Genomic DNA, 18,632 nt, shown 5'->3' on the forward strand with positions numbered 1-18,632 from the left:
TATGTGGGATAGCATGCATGGAGGCAGTTGGTCAATTTAACAAATATTGTAATTCCAGGCTCACCAGATTCAAGATATGTTCCCTCAAGTTCCTTACCACTTAGTTCTGATGGATCTGCAATTGACACGTTCTGTGGAAATAACAACAGACAACATCTTAGAGGGACGCATTCAAGTACCTTTTCCTACACAGGTTAGTTCACTTTTTCGATCTCTCTGTTGCTGTCTTAACAGTTATTTTCCCTAGAGGGTTACTCCTTTGTTTCTTTTCGCAAAGTAATCCCTTATCTATGGTCTAATTTGTCTATTCAGGGTGTGCTTTGGAATGGGATGGTAGATTGCTCCTGTTTTCCTAGAACTGTAACGTTTACTCCACTTAAAACAAATTCCCTATTATCAACTCTAGTGTCCTTTTGCTAGAGCCAATTAGATTGCACACTTCACAGGACTCAACAGTTTTGTCTTTCACTGGTGCCTTGTCTCCATAAATGGCTGATAAAATACCATTTCAAGCTATTTTGCATGCTGTGTTGAGAAAGAACATCTTTCATTGGACCCAGCGATAATATCCATGAACCCAAATAGTTCTGCCTATGAATGGGCTCCAGGACCAGTTTGAGATTTATTACCTTTCTCTCTTAACTTCTATAAGTACTGCAAGACCTGCATTGTATCACAAGAACCCCAATATTAATCAGATTGTTGGGAAGAATACCCTTCCGTTTGATGTAAGGGCACTTGACGTTAAGGCATATGCTGTTAAAGTTTACAGAGAGGTCTCTGATGCCTTTCACGTTCTCTGGCTGCAAATCATCTCCTTCTTGAAACAGAGTTCTGTCAAAATAGATCAAGTTTGTCACCTTTTAAAAACTCCATCACAGATCTGCACATGCTAGAGAAGTGCAAGTACGACTCACAAAGACCCTTGAAAGATGTTAGAAAGCCACCTAGAAGAATACACCAGTAACATTCATCTCGTAGGCAATACCCAAAATGGGTCACATTTTGATAACAACACTGAAAATCCATATTCACAATTATGGATGATAAACTACATTTTTCTGATGAAGGAAACCCCAGCTCCCAGTGCTCCTAGACTAATCAGCAGCTCACCATTTGAACAGGAGATCAAAATCGAATAACACAAAACAGGCAATGAGGGAAGAGTGTCTTTCTTTCGCTGTGTAGAACCGCTAGACAAAATGCTAACAAAACAGTGAACCTCCTCTACAATGTACTGATGATATCCACCTATATATTATTTGAATGCTACAAACCCTCAAGACAGTTTCGTCATGTCATAAGGAACTTCAGAACTGGATTATAAACATGAACCTAAGATTAAATCCCCCAGGAAGCTGAATACCACTTTCTTTTTGTTCTTCATTGTTCTGTACCATTACTCTGAGAGTTGCTCTACCACTTTGTTGGCCAGGGTCTTTAGGGAGCATATCAAGAAGTTAAATTAATATGTTTCTTAAGAATATTCTCAGGCACCAGACTGGGCACGGAGAACTTCAGCAGCAGTAATCCTGTGTGCTGAGAGATGGCATATTGCAGCTCTGCATTGACTCCATATTGCCCTGCAAGTCTCAGAGTGGAGCAGCATTTAAGGGTCAACCCTGCATGCTTACATTGGTTTCTTTCTTTCTATGTCTTCCCAAGTGAAGCAGAGGTCTGCTCCCAACTTTTTTTGATCTTTTGATGATTTCCACAATGTATATTCTGCCAGGGATGTCTCCAAAATTACAGGCTTCATAACATGCAGTGACTGCAAAAAGCAGATCTGGATCATGGACCCAGACAAAGTGCATCTTTGGTGCCTGACTCCCAGTCGCTCAACATGTCTGCCCTCATGTGCCCAAAGGCAATCCAGGACTGAAAGACGAAGCTGTGCATCTCCAAACACTTGAAGAGGTTGCGGTCACAGCACAGGTTTCACTCTTGCTCCAGGTTGCATGCCATTCTCATACATCGTCGCAAGCTCTTCTCATGAAAGTTATCCTTTCTGCTCTAAGTCTTCAGGAAAGGTGAAGTCCAAGCGCAAACACAAAAAAATTAAGCCAGAATCAACCCCATGCCACCATTCTAGTTCAAAACAGAGGCATGAGATTGTCGAGGTAAGTGTTGCATCTCTTTAAAGTCCCCTGTTTTAGAAAAGATCCCTCAGCTGGTCTCAATGCACCTTTGTTTCCTGGGCTGTCATTGACCTGGCAGCAGAGAGTTCCCTTCAAGGAGTCCATGATGAATATCTTTTGTGTGATTCCAGTTCCTTCTGGTGCACCTTCAGGCCCCATGGCACCATATGTCTTCAGGCTGATTACATCTAGCGAGTTGTTCCTGACTTAGTCTGCCCCCCGTTGGATACCCTACAGAGACCTTACCTACTCCACTACACACCTCTATATAAGCACCAAGATCCATGCTGGTGCCCATCGCAGATTCAGACTGTATTGGTGGTTATGTATGACCTGATGCTGATGACCATGTAGAACTCTGAACTGATGTTGGCCTGAATTCTACCCCTTGTCAAACTATGAGATCCCAAAAAACTCAACAGTTTGTTATGCAGCCTGAATCTAACCTGGAGTCTCTTATGTGACGCAACTATCACCAAAGACTCCATTCTGTTTTTGGCTTTGACTGACCCTATTCAACATACACATGAGGACACTGGTAAGGGTGATTGTTTACTCCCCCCTCCCTAGCATGATAATGCGCTATATTTGGATTTACAAATTGCCAATAAGCTAGATATCTCCAATGAAACAGAGCTTATCTGATAGAGACTTCTACCCACAGATTCCTTACCTTACCTTATCCCCAGGTGTCAGACTGGATCCGGAAATGTTTCATGAGCAGTACCCCTACGTGCTTGTAGGTGGCATCGTTTGGCTCGGCGTAGCATCGACAGCACCGAAAGTTATGTTCTTTATGCTTATATGGTGCCATCCCAGTGCGCTGACGTTTGTTCTTTTCTTTCCATGGCATTCAGCATAGATCCGGAGAAAGCTACCCACAGTCAATTTTTGACTGAGCTTTTTTCAACTTTTTGCTAAATTCTTTTTGAGAAATCGTCTCATGGTGTGGCAGGGATGTCCACTAGGAAGGCCGGCTTCAATCCCGGTGGTGCCTGTCATAAAGCCACACCTTGTTTACCTCTGATGCCTGGAACACAACCAAGACGCAAAGACCTGTGCCGACTGCCGTACCATGCACCCCAAAGCCTTGAGGAAGCGGTCCCTCCAGTTCATTGCTGCTCGACGTGCGATGCTGTGAAGTTCGATCCTGGTTGAGAGGAAGGTTTTGGATCAGTCGCAGAGCCCAAGATCTTCATCGCACTTGAAATTGTCCAAGCATTGGGTAAGTCCCACAAAAAGAACAACAAATATTTGAAGAGGTCTTTGACTTTGCCCTGTCCGTCATGGTCTTCAGTCAAGACAAGGGAGTGTTGCCATCCAAGGTCTGGCTCTGCGGTGTAGCCTGTGCCTGGCCAGCTCTGCAGCTCCCCAAGTTTCCTGGACCGCTGCCCAACTTCGTGAGTTTTATGAGCCCATGCACCTCATATTTGGACTGCCCACCGGCTCCCCTTTAGGCCCTTGGGTTTGGGAGGGGCCCCTACTGGTTTCAAACCAGTTGGGCCCCTTGGATTCACACACGGATCCAAATCAACGGTAATTGTGCCATCACAACCTTCCCCAGCGCAGGTCCCAATGTCGATGCTCCAGGAGCCTGCATCACCTTCCACATTCTCATCCCCAACTCGGACGCTGAGCCGGAGGGGCATGGTCTGACGCAGACTCCAGCGCCGACTGGAGCCATGCCTTCCAGGCCAGAGCCTGAGCCCTAATCCTGTAAGCTAGGACTTGGGGAGGGTTGGGAGGGGTTTGGTTTCTGGACCCTGAAGAATACCAACCCCTGGACCCTAATGCTGACTGGTGTGAGGACTTGACTGAGGTCAGTGGACTGTACACCTCCCCAGATATTGGCATGCTTTCTCCCCCTACCGTGGCTACGAAGGAGGAAGCGTCATTTGATGAGGGCAGCTGAGGTACTGGACCTTCAGTTGCCCTTGGAGGCAGTGAAGGGTAACGTCTTGACAGAGGTGCTTCAATCGGGAGTGCCCCCGCTAAACCACTTCTCCCTTTTAATGAAGCCCTTAGAGATGTCCAGTTTGGGACTTGGTCCAAGCGCAGCACAGGGGCTCCTGTGAGCAGGACTATTGCCCACCGCCCCACATCAGGGGACCCCCATGTCCTAACAAAACACCCTATCCCGGAGAGCCTGGTCATGCAAGCCTCCATGTCCCGCGTAAATCCTGGTGCATTCCCTACCAACCCACCAGATAGGGAATCTAGGGCCACAAAATGTTTTCTTCCACTAGCCTAACACTGTGGTCTGTGAACACCACATGGCTTTTGGGCCTTTACTCCCATGTACTATAGGACTTGGTTGCGCTAGTGCTGCCCATGGTTCTGGAGAGGCCTAGTCCATACTTTTCCAAGCTGCTGCTGACTAGAGAGATGCAGCAAAGTTCACGATTAGATGTAGAACTGATACCACCGACTGGGCAGAGCAGTTTCATTGAAGGTGGCCTTACGGCACCATGCCTGACTGAGAACTGGTTTTCCAGGGAATGGCCAAGCCTTGCTTATGGACATCCCCTTTGATTGCTCCCGTCGCTTTGGAGACAAGGCAGACTAGGTGCTGGAGCACTTAAGACCGCAAAGCCACAGCCAAGTCCTTGGGCCTATCCATGGCCCTTCGTCATTCCCAGTCCTCTTTTCATTCCTTTTGTGGCCTTGAAAGGGCCTTCCAGCCACATGTTTAGCCACCCAGCCACCACACGCCACAAGCTTCCTAGCCTCTGCAAGGCCGAGGATGTGGTACCCGCAGACCCCGTAGGTCAGGCAGCCAGATATCAGGCCAATCCACTCTTGCGGCAATCCATCATCGCAACCCCCCCACCCCCAGCAGCCGCCTCCGCCTCCGCCTCCGCCTCCAATCTCTTACCATCGTGGCCAACCAGTAGGAGGCAGGATGTTCCATCAGCTGCCCCACTGGAGGCTGCCGGAGGACCACCTTACCTTGCAAGGAAGTAATATCTCTCTTGGCTGAGAGAGCCGTAGAGAGGGTGCCAACACCAGAAGTAGGTCGTGGTTGCCATTCCTGCTACTTTCTGGTGCCCAAGAAAGATGGAGGCCTTCGTCCTATCCTAGAGACAAGTCCTATCTGCTTCTTCCCCAGGAAGGAGAAGTTAAAAAGTGCTCATGCTCGCTCAAGTCCTGTCTGCCCTAGAGCCGGGAGACTGGATGGTAGCATTGAATGTACAGGATGCAAATTTCTACATTCTCGTCCTGCCTGCCCACAGGTGTTACATATTGTTCACAGTGGGCCACAAGCATTTTCGGTTTCCTGTGCTCCATTTTGCCTTACCAGTGCACCTCAGGTGTTTGCAAAGGTGATGGCATTGGTTGTTGCGTATCAGCAGAAATCGGGCGTGGCAGTCTTCCCCTATCTTGACGACTGACTGTTGAAGGCGGTCTTCTCTCAGGCTGTCATCTCCCACCTCCAGACTATGGCGAATCTCCTACATTCGCTGGGGTTCACTTTCAACCTGTGAAAGCCACATCTGACTCCCTCTCAGATGCTTTATTACTTCAGAGCTGTTCTGGACAAGTTCCAGTTTCAGACCTATCCTCCAGAATGGCGAGTTCAGGATACTCAGGCTGTGATTCTGATGTTTCAGCCTCTGTCCTGAATTTCGGTGAGAGTGACTCTTGAGGCTGATGGGTCTCATGGCCTCCTGCATCCTGCTTGTGACACATGCCTTGTGGCATATCCAGGCTTTGCAGTGGACCTGAAGTTCCAGTGGGTGCAGCATCAAGGGAATATCTCAGAGGAAACTGCAGACTACTTGCAAAGGTGGATAACCAACCACAATTGGATCAGCGGCAGACCCCGCTCCCTTCCCCAATCAGATCTGACAGTTGTGACAGATGCTTCACTCCTGGGATGGGGCGACCATCTGGGAGAGGTGGAGGTCAGAGGCCTCTGGTAGAATCCAGACTCCACATCAGCCTACTGGAGCTTGGGGCGATACGCTGGCATTGAAAGCCTTTTTACCCTCCATCAAGGGAAGGCTGGTATGAGTGTTCTTGGACAACAATACTGCCATGTGGTACTGCAACAAACATGGCAGGATGGGGTCGTGGACCGTCTGTCAAGAGGCCTTGCGTCTCTGGACATGGCTGGAACGTCAGGGCATATACCTGGTGGTTCAACACCTGACAGGTTCTCTGAAGGCCAGGGCAGAGAAACTCAGCCGAAGATGCCTAGTGGATCACAAATGGTGTCTCCATGTGGAAGTGGCATAAGGTCACTTAAAGCAGTGGGGAGAGCTTTGTTTAGATCTTTTCGCCACAGCGAGAATGCACAATGTTGGCAGTTTTGCATGCTGGAGTTTCCAAGGCGGCTCTCGCGCAGACATTTTTTGTCTCCAGTGGAGCTCAGGCCTCCTGTATGCCTTTCCACCCATACCACTCCTGCTTTTGGCATGGTGTGCAGAGAAACGGGTCAACCCTCTTTCTGCTCCCCTCTCTCAGGTCCTTCTCTTTATACTTTCTCTTGTCCTGCAGGGCTCTGCTCTGGGCACCCTAAAGAACTATTTTTCTGCCATCTCTGCTTTTCTGCGGTTGCCAGATCCGCCATCTCCCTTCAAATGCCCTGTTGTTATTAGGTTTTTGAAAGGTTTGCAATACGTTTGCCAAAGGTTTTCTCTCCCTTTCATGTAAGCCAGTCCTTGACCCTGCCTACTTTTACACTCTGCTACATCCCTGCAAGGAAGAGGAGCAACTTTGTGTGGACCCAAAAAAGTGTTGTTGTTCTATGTTGAGCGCGCAAAAGAGTTGCGGGTGGGCAACCAACTCTCCGTGGGGTATGTTGGATCGAAGAAGGGAATGGATGTGCAGAAGCAGACCATCTCCCGATGGATTGTGCCTTGCATTAAAATCCGCTACTCACTGGCTAAGAAGCAACCCCAAGAAGGCTTGCATGCTCATTCCACCAGAACAAAAGCTATGACACTGAGCTAGCTTGCGGATTTCCTGTCCTGGACATCTGCCAGGTAGCAACGTGGGCACGTCTGTTCACGTTTACAAAGCACTACTGCCTAGAAAGCAAAGTCCATAGGGATGGGCATTTTGCCCGTTCAGTCCTGCATATCTTTTTGTTTGAATTTGTTTTGCAGACCCACTTCCGGAGAGATATTGATTGGGTATGTATTCTAAGTTAAGGAATCTGCAGCTAGAAGACTATATCAGATGAACAAGTTATTTCTCTCTTGTAACGCCTTATCTGGTAGTGAGACTGTGTAGCTGTCGATCCCTTACCTGCCCATCCATCTTTCCCACTCTGCAAGCGCTTTTTTAGGGACAGGAATTTCTCCTTTCAGGGTCCTAGTTTTCCACACCAGTGGTCAGTGTTCTTTGTGGCTCTGCGCTCCTGACGTGGGAAGTCGCGAATAGAAACTGACATCAGCATGCTGGGGTGGTGCCTAAATAGGCACCATGCTCACCACTTCCAACGTGGACTACCCCACGCAGCGCCAAACTACTCCACCTACCGGTGCTCAGGGGTAGTGCTCACAAAAACTTTTCTCATCCAGTCTCTGATGCCTAGTGATAATCCTAAAGTAAGGAATCTGCGGCTAGGTAGTCTCTACCAGAAAAGGCATTACCGAAGGTTAGTAACATGTTCAACTTACCACATGTTCTACAATGAAAAAAATCGCTTCATTTGCTGGTGTTGTCTAGCTGATGTGCTAGATCTTCAATTGCCCTCCACTGAGAAAAAATTGATGATTTAGCAGAGATGCTGCAACCAGGGCCAATATCATCAGAACCCTTGCTACCATTTAATGATGCTTTCAGTAATAGTTTTATGGCTACAAGATCCAAGCCTTGGTCTTGCCCACCAGTAAACCAGACAGTAAACAGACCAGCTCCTAGTAATGTAAACTTCCTAACTAAGCATCTTACACCAGAGACCCACGTTGCACAGGTCTCGACAAGCAAAGTCCATTTGAATGCTTTCCTGACTAATCATCCTAGTACGGAATCAGAGCGGATTGACACTGTTGGTAAAATAATGTTTTCTTCTGCAAACCTGCCCAAAAGGTCTACAGATGCAGTTTGTTTACTGGGCAGGTTCAAACATGCTCTGTGGGACATTGCCAGCGAGATCTTACCAGTGGCCCTGGAGTACCTTATAGTTTCTCATGCTTGGATATTACATGATGGGCTAGGTCCCAGCGAAGTATGTAACTCATGCAGACCTGGATAGGGCTGATAGCCTTGACAGGGCTGTTGATACCAGGTATGCATGGATGAGGTCGACTATATTTTTCTGGAGATGTGAAAGCATTTTTAATAGATGTGGCCTTCGATGGGTCCAGACTCTTGGTAAAACGTAGACTCTGTGATATAGAGATTTAAAGACAGCAGAGCCATTGCTTGCTCTTCAGAGTTGCTGATGCCAGCGAAACAGTTACCCATCCAGTTAAAAAAAAAGGCAGAGGATGTTCCAGGGCAATGACAGCATTCCCCACCATTGATACTGCAGACAAGTCCAGTCCTTTTGGAGTTGTGGACTTGGTGCCGATAGACTCTGCACAGGGAAGCGGGCCAGTAGTTCTGTAGTTCCTCTTTCGCTGCTGCAGCAGTTACCAAGCTGCTTTAGCTGTTTATCAGAAGTGCATGCCTAGCCATGTGGAGTCCGGATTAAGCATTTCCTCCCTGGCTGGAGATCCATTATGTCAGAGAAGTGGGTCTTTGAAATAATTCAAAGATGCTATGCCCTATCCCTCCATGTGTCCCCGCACCAAATGCTATACCCTTTCTTGTCTTCGATCCACCCTGTTCCCTCGTCTAACTCCTACACCAGAATACATTTTATAGCAGCACTTGATAATCCTTTTGCAGGAGGTGTATTTTTTACTGTGTAAGAGCGTCAATGAATAAGAATTGAGGTGCTGAGGGGTGTCCTCAGTCAGAGGAGAGCACTCAGTGTCAGCAGTTTTGCACGCTGGAGTTTCCTCCAAGGTAGCCCCAAGGAGCTCATTTGCTCTTGGATGGTGTGTAGGACTGATATACTTGTTCTCACTGCTACCTCTCCTGCCTCAGGCACTGAAGTTGATCACAGAGGAACAGAGACATATTGTTTTGACTACCCTGAACTGGCCCAGAAGAGTTTGTTATACTGAGCGTACACAGGGGTTGTCACTAAAGACTGTACAGGGGGGACCTCAATTTTATTTAAGCGCTCCCTCCATGAGTGGGGTAGAGCTCACTTGGTGTATAGCATCTCACTGGGTGAGGACCTGATGCTGAAGCATGCCCCATGACTAGTGTGTGGGTGAGGGTCCATTTACCAAAAAGGATAACCCCTTTTTTAACATAGAAAAGTGATTAGGAATAAGTATCAGAAGGATTTTGTCAGGTTTCTTTATAGAGCTGTTCATTACTAGTAAATCTAATTTGGGTCTCCATCTCGACTGTGTCAAAGGCAGCTGAGAGGTCCAACAGTATCACGAGAAGGTCGGGTCATTATCTGTGGACAGGAGGGCATTGTCTGCGATGTAAAAGTGCAGTCTCATTGCTGCAGCATGAGCTGAAGTCAGACGGGTATTCATGGAGGAGGTGGTTATAAATAATGTGATCTTACGTCCTTGGGCCTGGCTACATCTCTGGAAAGGAAATGGTACTGATAAGGGAATCATAAAGAGTAGGGCTCAGGGTCTGGGACCGTTTGATGAACTTATTACTGTGCTGACATCCAGGTGTGAACTCTGGTCACTTCCATGAGTTGTGTTATGGGACAGTCAGCTACAGAGTCTTGCTTACTGTGACAGTCTTTTATGAGGAAGGAAGAATGAGAAGTGTCCACTTTAAAAGAAGCCGAACCCCAACATAGAACTTCAAAGACTCTGACCTTAAGTTACATTTTGGTGCCTGGAAATAGACAAATCGTGTTATCTGCCAAGCAGCCAGGCGGGCTCTATGAGAAGGGGGAAGCTCTGCAAGGCTTCTGCTTGTGACCAGCATTTTGGCAAAGGCCTAGTAGTCTCACTGCTGGGTGGGGGGACGACACCCAAGAAAACCAGATCACACGCTCTGCTTCACCAGTGCCTGTCTGCTTGCCAAGACTAGTGTGCCCTGTGAGTAAAAGGAGAACGTTGGCTGGAGGGAGGTGCAGTGGGGATCCCTACTGCGAGGACTCCATGTATGAGGTGTGCGGATAGGGCTGTGCACCGATTGAGTCATTGCCTGTTTGCAGTGTTCGCTCTGCAACCCCCATATGCCAGTAGAGGGCCGCCATGTGTTGAGCGCTGTGCATATCTTGCTAAGCCTGTACTGCCGCAGTGCAGTGACCCCATATGCCAGAGGGGGCCACCAATACAGTTGTGAGTTTAAGAAACACGAAGGCTTTCGGTCATCTTGGCAAGGGCGCTTGTGCTGAAGGAGCCTGTGCCTGTAATATCCCATACCTCGGCAACTTACGTATGCCAGGAGGGGCTACCAGTACCAATATTGCCAAAGGATTCGGTATACCGCGAAGGAGAAACTGAGCCTACGTTTGTTGGGTGGGACCCACACTGCGAGGGACCTTCTCCCTCCCAAATGATCACTGAGGACTGCAGAGAACAATGTTGCACTGTCGCTGGCTCCAGTCGATATCCCTCCCCGCACTTCCCTATCCCGGCTGGGTAAAGCCAACTTACTGCATCTTTGCAAGCTGTGAGCTGCTTCGACTACTGAGAAGACTCTAGCAGCACTGCGCTCAAGAGAGAAAGCCTGTGCTGTCTGGTGCTGCTGCATGGGGTGCAGGCAGCTCGACTTTGCTGAGCAGAGCAGGACTCTCTGGTGCTCACACTGAGGGCACCCGCTGCACCGCTGAACTCTTACGTGCTGCAGGAGCAGGTAAGATGCGAACTGGGCCGGTTGGGCCCCAGGGGAATCGCTGCTAATGGTGCTGTAGCAGCATAGACTGTTGCCTAAAAACTGAAGGGCTAAAAGGAAACTCTTGAGGATGGCCTAATAGTGAGCATTCTGTGGATGCGGCCAGCCGTGAATAGGGAATAACCCTGAACACATTGCACGAAGGAGGGTGAGACAGACTGCTAGAGCCTTGACTTCATGCCTCAACTTCATGCTTTTGAATTTCTTATTCCTTTGCAGTTGTAAAGTTAGATCTAAAATTCGACAGTTTTTTTTTTTAAAGCAGTTTGAAAAGCAAGTATTTAACTTGACATTGGTTTACTGTTCACACAAAGTTATGAGTCGTGTTCCCTGATCCATATCTACACTCTTTTCCCCCTCCCCCCTCCTTCTGAGGGAGCATTGACTGCTCGACCACAGCTACGACTGAGAATCGAATGCTGCAGGGGTACTTGGCCCAGTTGCTCAGGATCCATAGAAGGTCTGTGTCCTGGGGCATCAAGAGTAAAAGCTCTCAATCCTCATGGTTGGCCCCAGTCATCCCTGGGTGCCCCATGGCCCTCTGAAAGGGGTTCTCACAGTACTACTGCAAAAGACCCATATTAGCAGTTTCTGAAGCCCAGTGAAGCTCATATACACCAACATCCTCTGCATCAATTCCATCTACAGAATCTATCCTGCCAATTGTTTTACCCAATTACCCTATCTTAATTTATGGACATCATAAATGGAGCCACTGCCTAGATCGATACGCCAAACACTGTGTTCACAAGTACAAATGTGAGTCCTCCTCAATACTCTGCTTCTCTGTCCTGATTATTCAATACACTCTTATTTGCACAACCCTGTGGTCTGTAAATGACTAGCAAAACTTGTAAGTGTCAAAGTAATCACCATGTAGGGCAATTGATTCAGTTTGATCATGTAGAAGGCCGTCAGCCTTGAGTTTTATCAGATCAGATTCCATTGAGCATTTTATTTCCCAGATGCATTCCAAGCACAATGCAGTTTTATGATTGACCTGGGGCAATCTAAATCATTTCTTGACCTCTCCATTAAAAGTTGATTGCTTTTCAATAACCTCTCAATGTCACGGTTATCAATGTCTATTTGCGTATCTAGCAGTAGAAAGGGGATAATGCTTCCTCTGGTGGCAGACTTAGGTGTCACAGGAGAATTTGTATTTGGAGAAGAATAATTATTGGCAAGAAACATGTTCATTTCTTAATTTCTAGCATCAAGAAGGCATCAGACCTGCCCTGAACAGTCCAGTGGAAACCTCATCCATGGATCAGTGGAATACTGATGCAGAAGGCCAGGTAAATCTACACAAAAACATGCTATTTAACAGAAAGTAAAATATGTTTCCAAACCTCACAGACTCACTCGTTTTTTAAATTCGGTAATTTGGCAGACATTATCCTGTGTTTAAATCATGTAAGTATTTATTTTTTGCTAATATTGTACTTTATGATTTGAAGAGTTTAAAATTAATGCGTATGCTAATTTCATTCTGTTTTACTCAGGAATATACACACTAAATACATAAATGTCACACTAAGGTTCTACTTTTTGTTCCAACATTCAGCAACAAATAGACACTCCTGATAAATTGTCCTTCCTTTAGAAAAGAAAGTGAAAATTTCTATACCAAAATGATTGCTAACACACAGGTACCTTATTTGTGTCGAACTCTTAGTGTGATGGGTAAGGTATTGCTATTAGCAGGTGAAATGTAGATCTCTCATAGATACCAAATAAATGGTATTTTGAAAATTTGGGAGGGGGCTCTAGGAGGTGGCTGCTTAGGTCTAGCATAACATGAAAAATATAGAGGACTTAAGGTGTAGAAAGCCCACTGTATAAAAAAGATCCCAGGTAGTTATGAGTCATCCTCTGACTATTGAACGGTGTTATGAAGAGGGACATACATTTGAAGATGTTTAGGAAATGTTATATCCTGTAGAAAATAACATTTGTGTTAACAGAACCATAACCTTGTGCGGCCTCTTTTACGTTGTTACATTTAGTTTGGAAGATGACTTCTCTAGAAGGTTAAAGACAAGTTGGAAAAGTGAAAATGTGTGTTAGAAGTAACTAAGTGGTTGGACATTGTACGATTTCACATTCGGAAATTAAAATGTCTATTTCCTCGTAGGTCCTCTCTCTTTCTTCATGCTTAAATCTATCACTATCTCAGAATAGTAATTGGACAACTCCTAGCACACAGTTATTCTAATAATTTAGCTTTTTATCAAAATATCACAGTTGTTTCTATGTTCTCATTTTTATTTTATTTCATTCATCAATTTTTTTTATTAATTTGTTAGATAACAGTCCCCACCCTCCCATGTATTTCTATTCTATTCTATTTTAGATCTAGATTATGTACGTCCGTGATCAAAATGATGACTGTCCATGTTGTCTCATTTCATCAAACATAGTTTTTTTTCAGGCTATCAGTACATAACCATTTTTAAACAAATACATCATCTGCAGCCTAATGGGGCCAATAATGTACATATTATTTTTTATCATGTTTTCATAAAAAACAAGAAAGTAGACCAAGTTGCTTTGAATGTGCCATGCCATCTTAACCTCTCAGTGTATTGATGTCCATTACAGACTACAGATTACGCTTTCTGAAAAAATCGCTTTGATCTGCACATCTTTTTGCTTACAGCATTGCTTTTATTTCATGATTAAAAATAAAAAGGATATCTGTGGTCCAGTGTGTTCCGAATGAGTGTATCATCTTCATTAGAGCGCCTAGAATAATTGTTAAATGGCCTAATTATATAGTTCACCCCTACTTTCTGTACCTATATCTGTCTCCTCCTTCTGGAACCCCATGTTTGTAAAGTATTTGCAACATGACACCCTATACCCCTAGATAAACAAATTTGTAACTTGGTTCCTGTGTCACAGAAACTTAATTGAACTAAACATGGGAAGGGGTCTTTGAGGTGGCAGATTAGGTCTAGGATACCTGAAAGAAATCAGGCCCAGGGTATAAAAAAAGATCTTGAGTAATTACACGGACTGGCCTCTGACTGTTAAACAATGTTGTGGAAAGACATACATTTGGAGGTGTTTAGTTATTGGTGTAACCTGAAGAAAATGGGATTTGTGTTAACAGCACCACAAAAAAGAACTTCAAAAACATTAACAAGAATATTCCTGCCATCCTATAGGGATCCTAGCACACTTCAGTCTTACAAAAATACATCAGTCGTCAAGAGCTGTAAATCTGGTATACTTAAATGCAGATACTTTCTAGAGAATGCTCCGTGCTATGTCAATTTTTTTTCTAAATCGGTTAGCTTAGAATATTTGAATTCATAAGATGACATTGCATTGTAACTCCCTTACTGCTGCATAGGAGAACTACAGCAGTCAAATGTATTAAAGTGAACAAAATGCAGCCTCATAACCAGCATGTAATGTAACACTTAAAAAATGCTTTGATCTTTTAAAAATTTCAGTGGCGGTGGAGAGTGCTGGGAGGAGATGATGATTCTGGCAATGCAAAACTCGGATCACAAGCAAATAATGTTTACTTCTGCATCATAGGATCTTCTTTGATGGTCATAAAGGTTTGAAAATAATAGCCTTTTTCCAGGTTATCAGAGACCTCTAAATCACTCACACAGGAATAAAAACTCTTGTAGATTCTCTGATGGAAATAATCCTTAACCAAATAGTTTTCCCAAGGCAGCTTAACGTACAACACCTTGTTTATTTTTGTCCCAAGTCCAGACAGTGGTGTCTGGCAGCGTTGATTCTCTTTGTAAAACCGCTTGAGAGCAGTTGCACAGTTGTTCTAACTCCCCTTGCGATGTACTGCTTTTATTGATAGATTCCTCACCAGCAACCATTTTCAGATCAGTTGATTTTCCAGGGAGATTACTCATCATTACTCATCTTGGTGCCATTGTGCTTCTGTAAGTAGTGGTTGGTTTGTCCCTCTGAGTCAGTATGTTGTGCGTTGACCCAGACAGTAGAAAAAGACTTTGAAGACTAGATGGATTGCCCTCAGTTCAAGACACTGGTGTTGTAAAGGTGCTCTTTCTGCAAGCAAATACCTTACTTTGTGAGATTCTGTAAGTGGGTTCCCAACGCATCAGGGATGCACCCATTGCACGACTCTCCACAGAGAGACCCTGGTGAAAAAGAATCCCTTTCTGCAGAGTGAGCTTTTGGGACCACCTTGATACTCTATTGCAGTTAGAGGAACCCGACCCCATCCGATCGAGACCAATGATTCTCCAAACTGCTATAGAGACCTCATGTAAATCCTTCCTTTTGGGCAAAAAAATGCAGGATGCTATCGACCCTAGGAGAGAAAGACAATAAACTAGTTGCAACAGGTTCCTGCTTCTACATCAGATTTGGAATGTTCATTTAATACATGTATTCACTGAAAAAAAACTGTAGTAGCACAATTATATTTAAGTATCCAAGAGATAAAAAAAATAGTTACAAATAATTACTTTAAAACTTCAGTAGGAGGGTTATTATGGTTTCTGTGGTAGGTGTATTGGTGTATGATGGTGGTAGTTTTGACGTATGATTATAGGTATGAATGTATGATGGTTTTGTTGGAGAATGATAGTGGTTGTGTTGGAGAAGGATGGTGGTAGCAGGATGGTGGTTGCCTTGAAGTATGATGATGTGGTTGGAATATGATAGGTGTGTTGGCATACAGTGGCAGGCGGGTGTGTTGGTGTATGGTGCCAGCAGATGTCTTGGCATACGGTGCAGGCGGGTGTCTTGGCGTACAGTGTTGGATGCACTGGCTTATGATTGTGCCTTTTGACCTATGATCTTGCTTGTATTGAATCATATTGCTGTATTATGTGGGTTTATGCTGATCTGTGTGTTGATAAATAATGATGGATCTGTTGACATATGATGGCAGGTGTGTTGACGTATGACATTGAGTTTATTGAAGTATGACACCCTGTGTTGGCTAATTGTAATTGTAATATTTCTAAAGCACGTGAAACCAGAAGACATCCAAGCGCTCAGCTGAATGAGACTATGTGAAATAGGAAGACCTAGACCAGAAAGAACCAAAACAATTCACAACTCAAAGGGAGTGCTAGTTTGAGAATAACCAAGTTTTAACCAGTCTACGAAATATCGAGTATGTCTTTAAACTCCTGATGTATTCTGGAAGGGAGTTCCACAGCCTGGCGTCCACCACTGTATTATATTCTGCACACCAAACTTTCCTGCACCTTGGAACAACCACCTTTGATCGACACGCAGATCTCAGGGACCTCTTAGGGGCATACCAACTAAAGGCCGCCCTGAGATAAGATGGACCCTGCAAGTGGAGAGCCTTGTAGACCAAGCAGAAGACTTTAAAAACCACCGGCTTCTGAACTGGTAGCCAGTGTAGGATTCTCAACCCTTCCTGACTGAAGAATGTTTAAGTATTCCAAGGACCACACGAGTGGTTGCGTTTTGGATGGTTTGAATTTTATTTAGGGAGAAGTGGTTAATATTTAAATACATACGGGGCATTCAGTAGTCTAGGCGCAAAGTGATAAGCTCAGTGACCACTGCCACCCTAAGCTCTTTTGTAAGAAACAGCATAATCTTCCTCAAGATCTTGATAATCCAGAAGCAGGAGCTCATAGTTCTTTTCACCAGGGTGTCAAAAGCCAAGGTGTTATCAAAAATACCACCCAGGTTTTTGGCCATAGCTGACGGAGTAGGTATAGTACCACACATTTCTGGGTGCCAGCGGCTATTCCAAATGGAACTATTGTTTCTGAAGACCAAGATCTTGTTTTCTCCTCATTCATTTTAAGCCAGTTCTCCCTCATCCACCTGTTGATCTGTATTGTGCAAGCCCTGAACTTGTCTTTTATCTCTTCGCAGTCAGAGATGTGAACAATAATCTGAGTCTGATATGCATAGGATGACACCAGAAAGCCAAAAGAGCGCACCAGCTTCCCCAAGGGGGTGACATATAAACAAAACAGGGTCTGGCTTAACCCCTTCGCTGCCAGGCCTTTTCCCCCTCCTGTGCCAGGCCTTTTTTTGCCTATTTGGGGCAGTTCGCGCTTAGGCCCTCATAACTTTTTGTCCACATAAGCTAACCAAGCCAAATTTGCGTCCTTTTTTTCCAACATCCTAGGGATTCTAGAGGTACCCAGACTTTGTGGGTTCCCTTGAAGGAGGCCAAGAAATTGGCCAAAATACAGTGAAAATTTCGTTTTTTTAAAAAAAAAATGGAAAAAGTGGCTGCAGAAGAAGGCTTGTGGATTTCCCCCTGAAAATGGCATCAACAAAGGGTTTGCAGTGCTAAACTCAGCAGCTTCCTAGCTTTCAGGAACAGGCAGACTTGAATCAGAAAACCCAATTTTTCAACACAATTTTGGCATTTTACTGGGGCATACCCCATTTTTGCATTTTTTTGTGCTTTCAGCCTCCTTCCAGTCAGTGACAGGAATGGGCATGAAACCAATGCTGGATCCCAGAAACCTAACCATTTCTGAAAAGTAGACAAAATTCTGAATTTAGCAAGGGGTCATTTGTGTAGATCCTACAAGGGTTTCCTACAGAAAATAACAACTGAAAAAGAAAAATATTGAAATTGAGGTGAAAAAACCATCAATTGTTCTCTACGTTTTACTCTGTAATTTTTCCCTGCAATGTCGGATTATGGAAAGCAATATACCGTTACGTCTGCTGGACTCCTCTGGTTGCGGGGATATATAGGGCTTGTAGGTTCATCAAGAACCCGAGAAACCCAGAGCCAATAAATGAGCTGCACCCTGCAGTGCGTTTTCATTCTATACCGGGTATACAGCAATTCATTTGCTGAAATATAAAGAGTAAAAAATTGCTATCAAGAAAACCTTTGCATTTCCAAAAAGGGCACAAGATAAGGTGCTGAGGAGCAGTGGTTATTTGCACATCTCTGAATTCCGGGGTGACCATACTAGCATGTGAATTATAGGGAATTTCTCAAATAGATGTCTTTTTTACACACTCTCCTATATTTGGAAGGAAAAAATGTAGAGAAAGACAAGGGGCAATAGCACTTGTTTTGCTAATCTATGTTCCCCCAAGTCTCCCGATAAAAATTATACCTCACTTGCGTGGGTAGGCCTAGCGCCCGCGACAGGAAACACCCCAAAGCGCAACGTGGACACATCCAAAATTTTGGAAGAAAACAGAGGTGTTTTTTGCGAAGTGCCTACCTGTACATTTTGGCCTCTAGCTCAGCCGGCACCTAGGGAAACCTACCAAACCTGTGCATTTCTGAAAACTAGAGACCTAGGGGAATCCAAGATGGGGTGACTTGCGGGGCTCGGACCAGGTTCTGTTACCCAGAATCCTTTGCAAACCTCAAAATTTGGCTAAAAAAACACATGTTCCTCACATTTCTGTGGCAGAAAGTTCTGGAATCTGAAAGGAGCCACAAATTTCCTTCCACCCAGCGTTCCCCCAAGTCTCCCGATAAAAATGATACCTCACTTGCGTGGGTAGGCCTAGCGCCCGCGACAGGAAACACCTCAAAGCGCAACGTGGACACATCCTAAATTTTGGAAGAAAACAGAGGTGTTTTTTTGCGAAGTGCCTACCTGTAGATTTTGGCCTCTAGCTCAGCCGGCA

The 18,632-nt window shown here is 45.1% G+C and overlaps 1 protein-coding gene across 1 annotated transcript in view; it reads left to right on the forward strand.

Moving 5' to 3' along the window:
* Window positions 1–18,632, forward strand: part of AMFR (autocrine motility factor receptor) — a 487,879-nt gene that overhangs the window by 358,198 nt on the left and 111,049 nt on the right. The window contains exons 11-12 of the mRNA XM_069215844.1: window positions 59–193; window positions 12,233–12,316. Of these exons, the coding sequence (XP_069071945.1) occupies window positions 59–193; window positions 12,233–12,316 (219 nt within the window). The remainder of the gene's footprint in view (window positions 1–58; window positions 194–12,232; window positions 12,317–18,632) is intronic.

This window comes from Pleurodeles waltl, chromosome 12 (assembly GCF_031143425.1).
Source record: "Pleurodeles waltl isolate 20211129_DDA chromosome 12, aPleWal1.hap1.20221129, whole genome shotgun sequence".
In the NCBI taxonomy this organism is placed as follows: Eukaryota; Metazoa; Chordata; class Amphibia; order Caudata; family Salamandridae; genus Pleurodeles; species Pleurodeles waltl.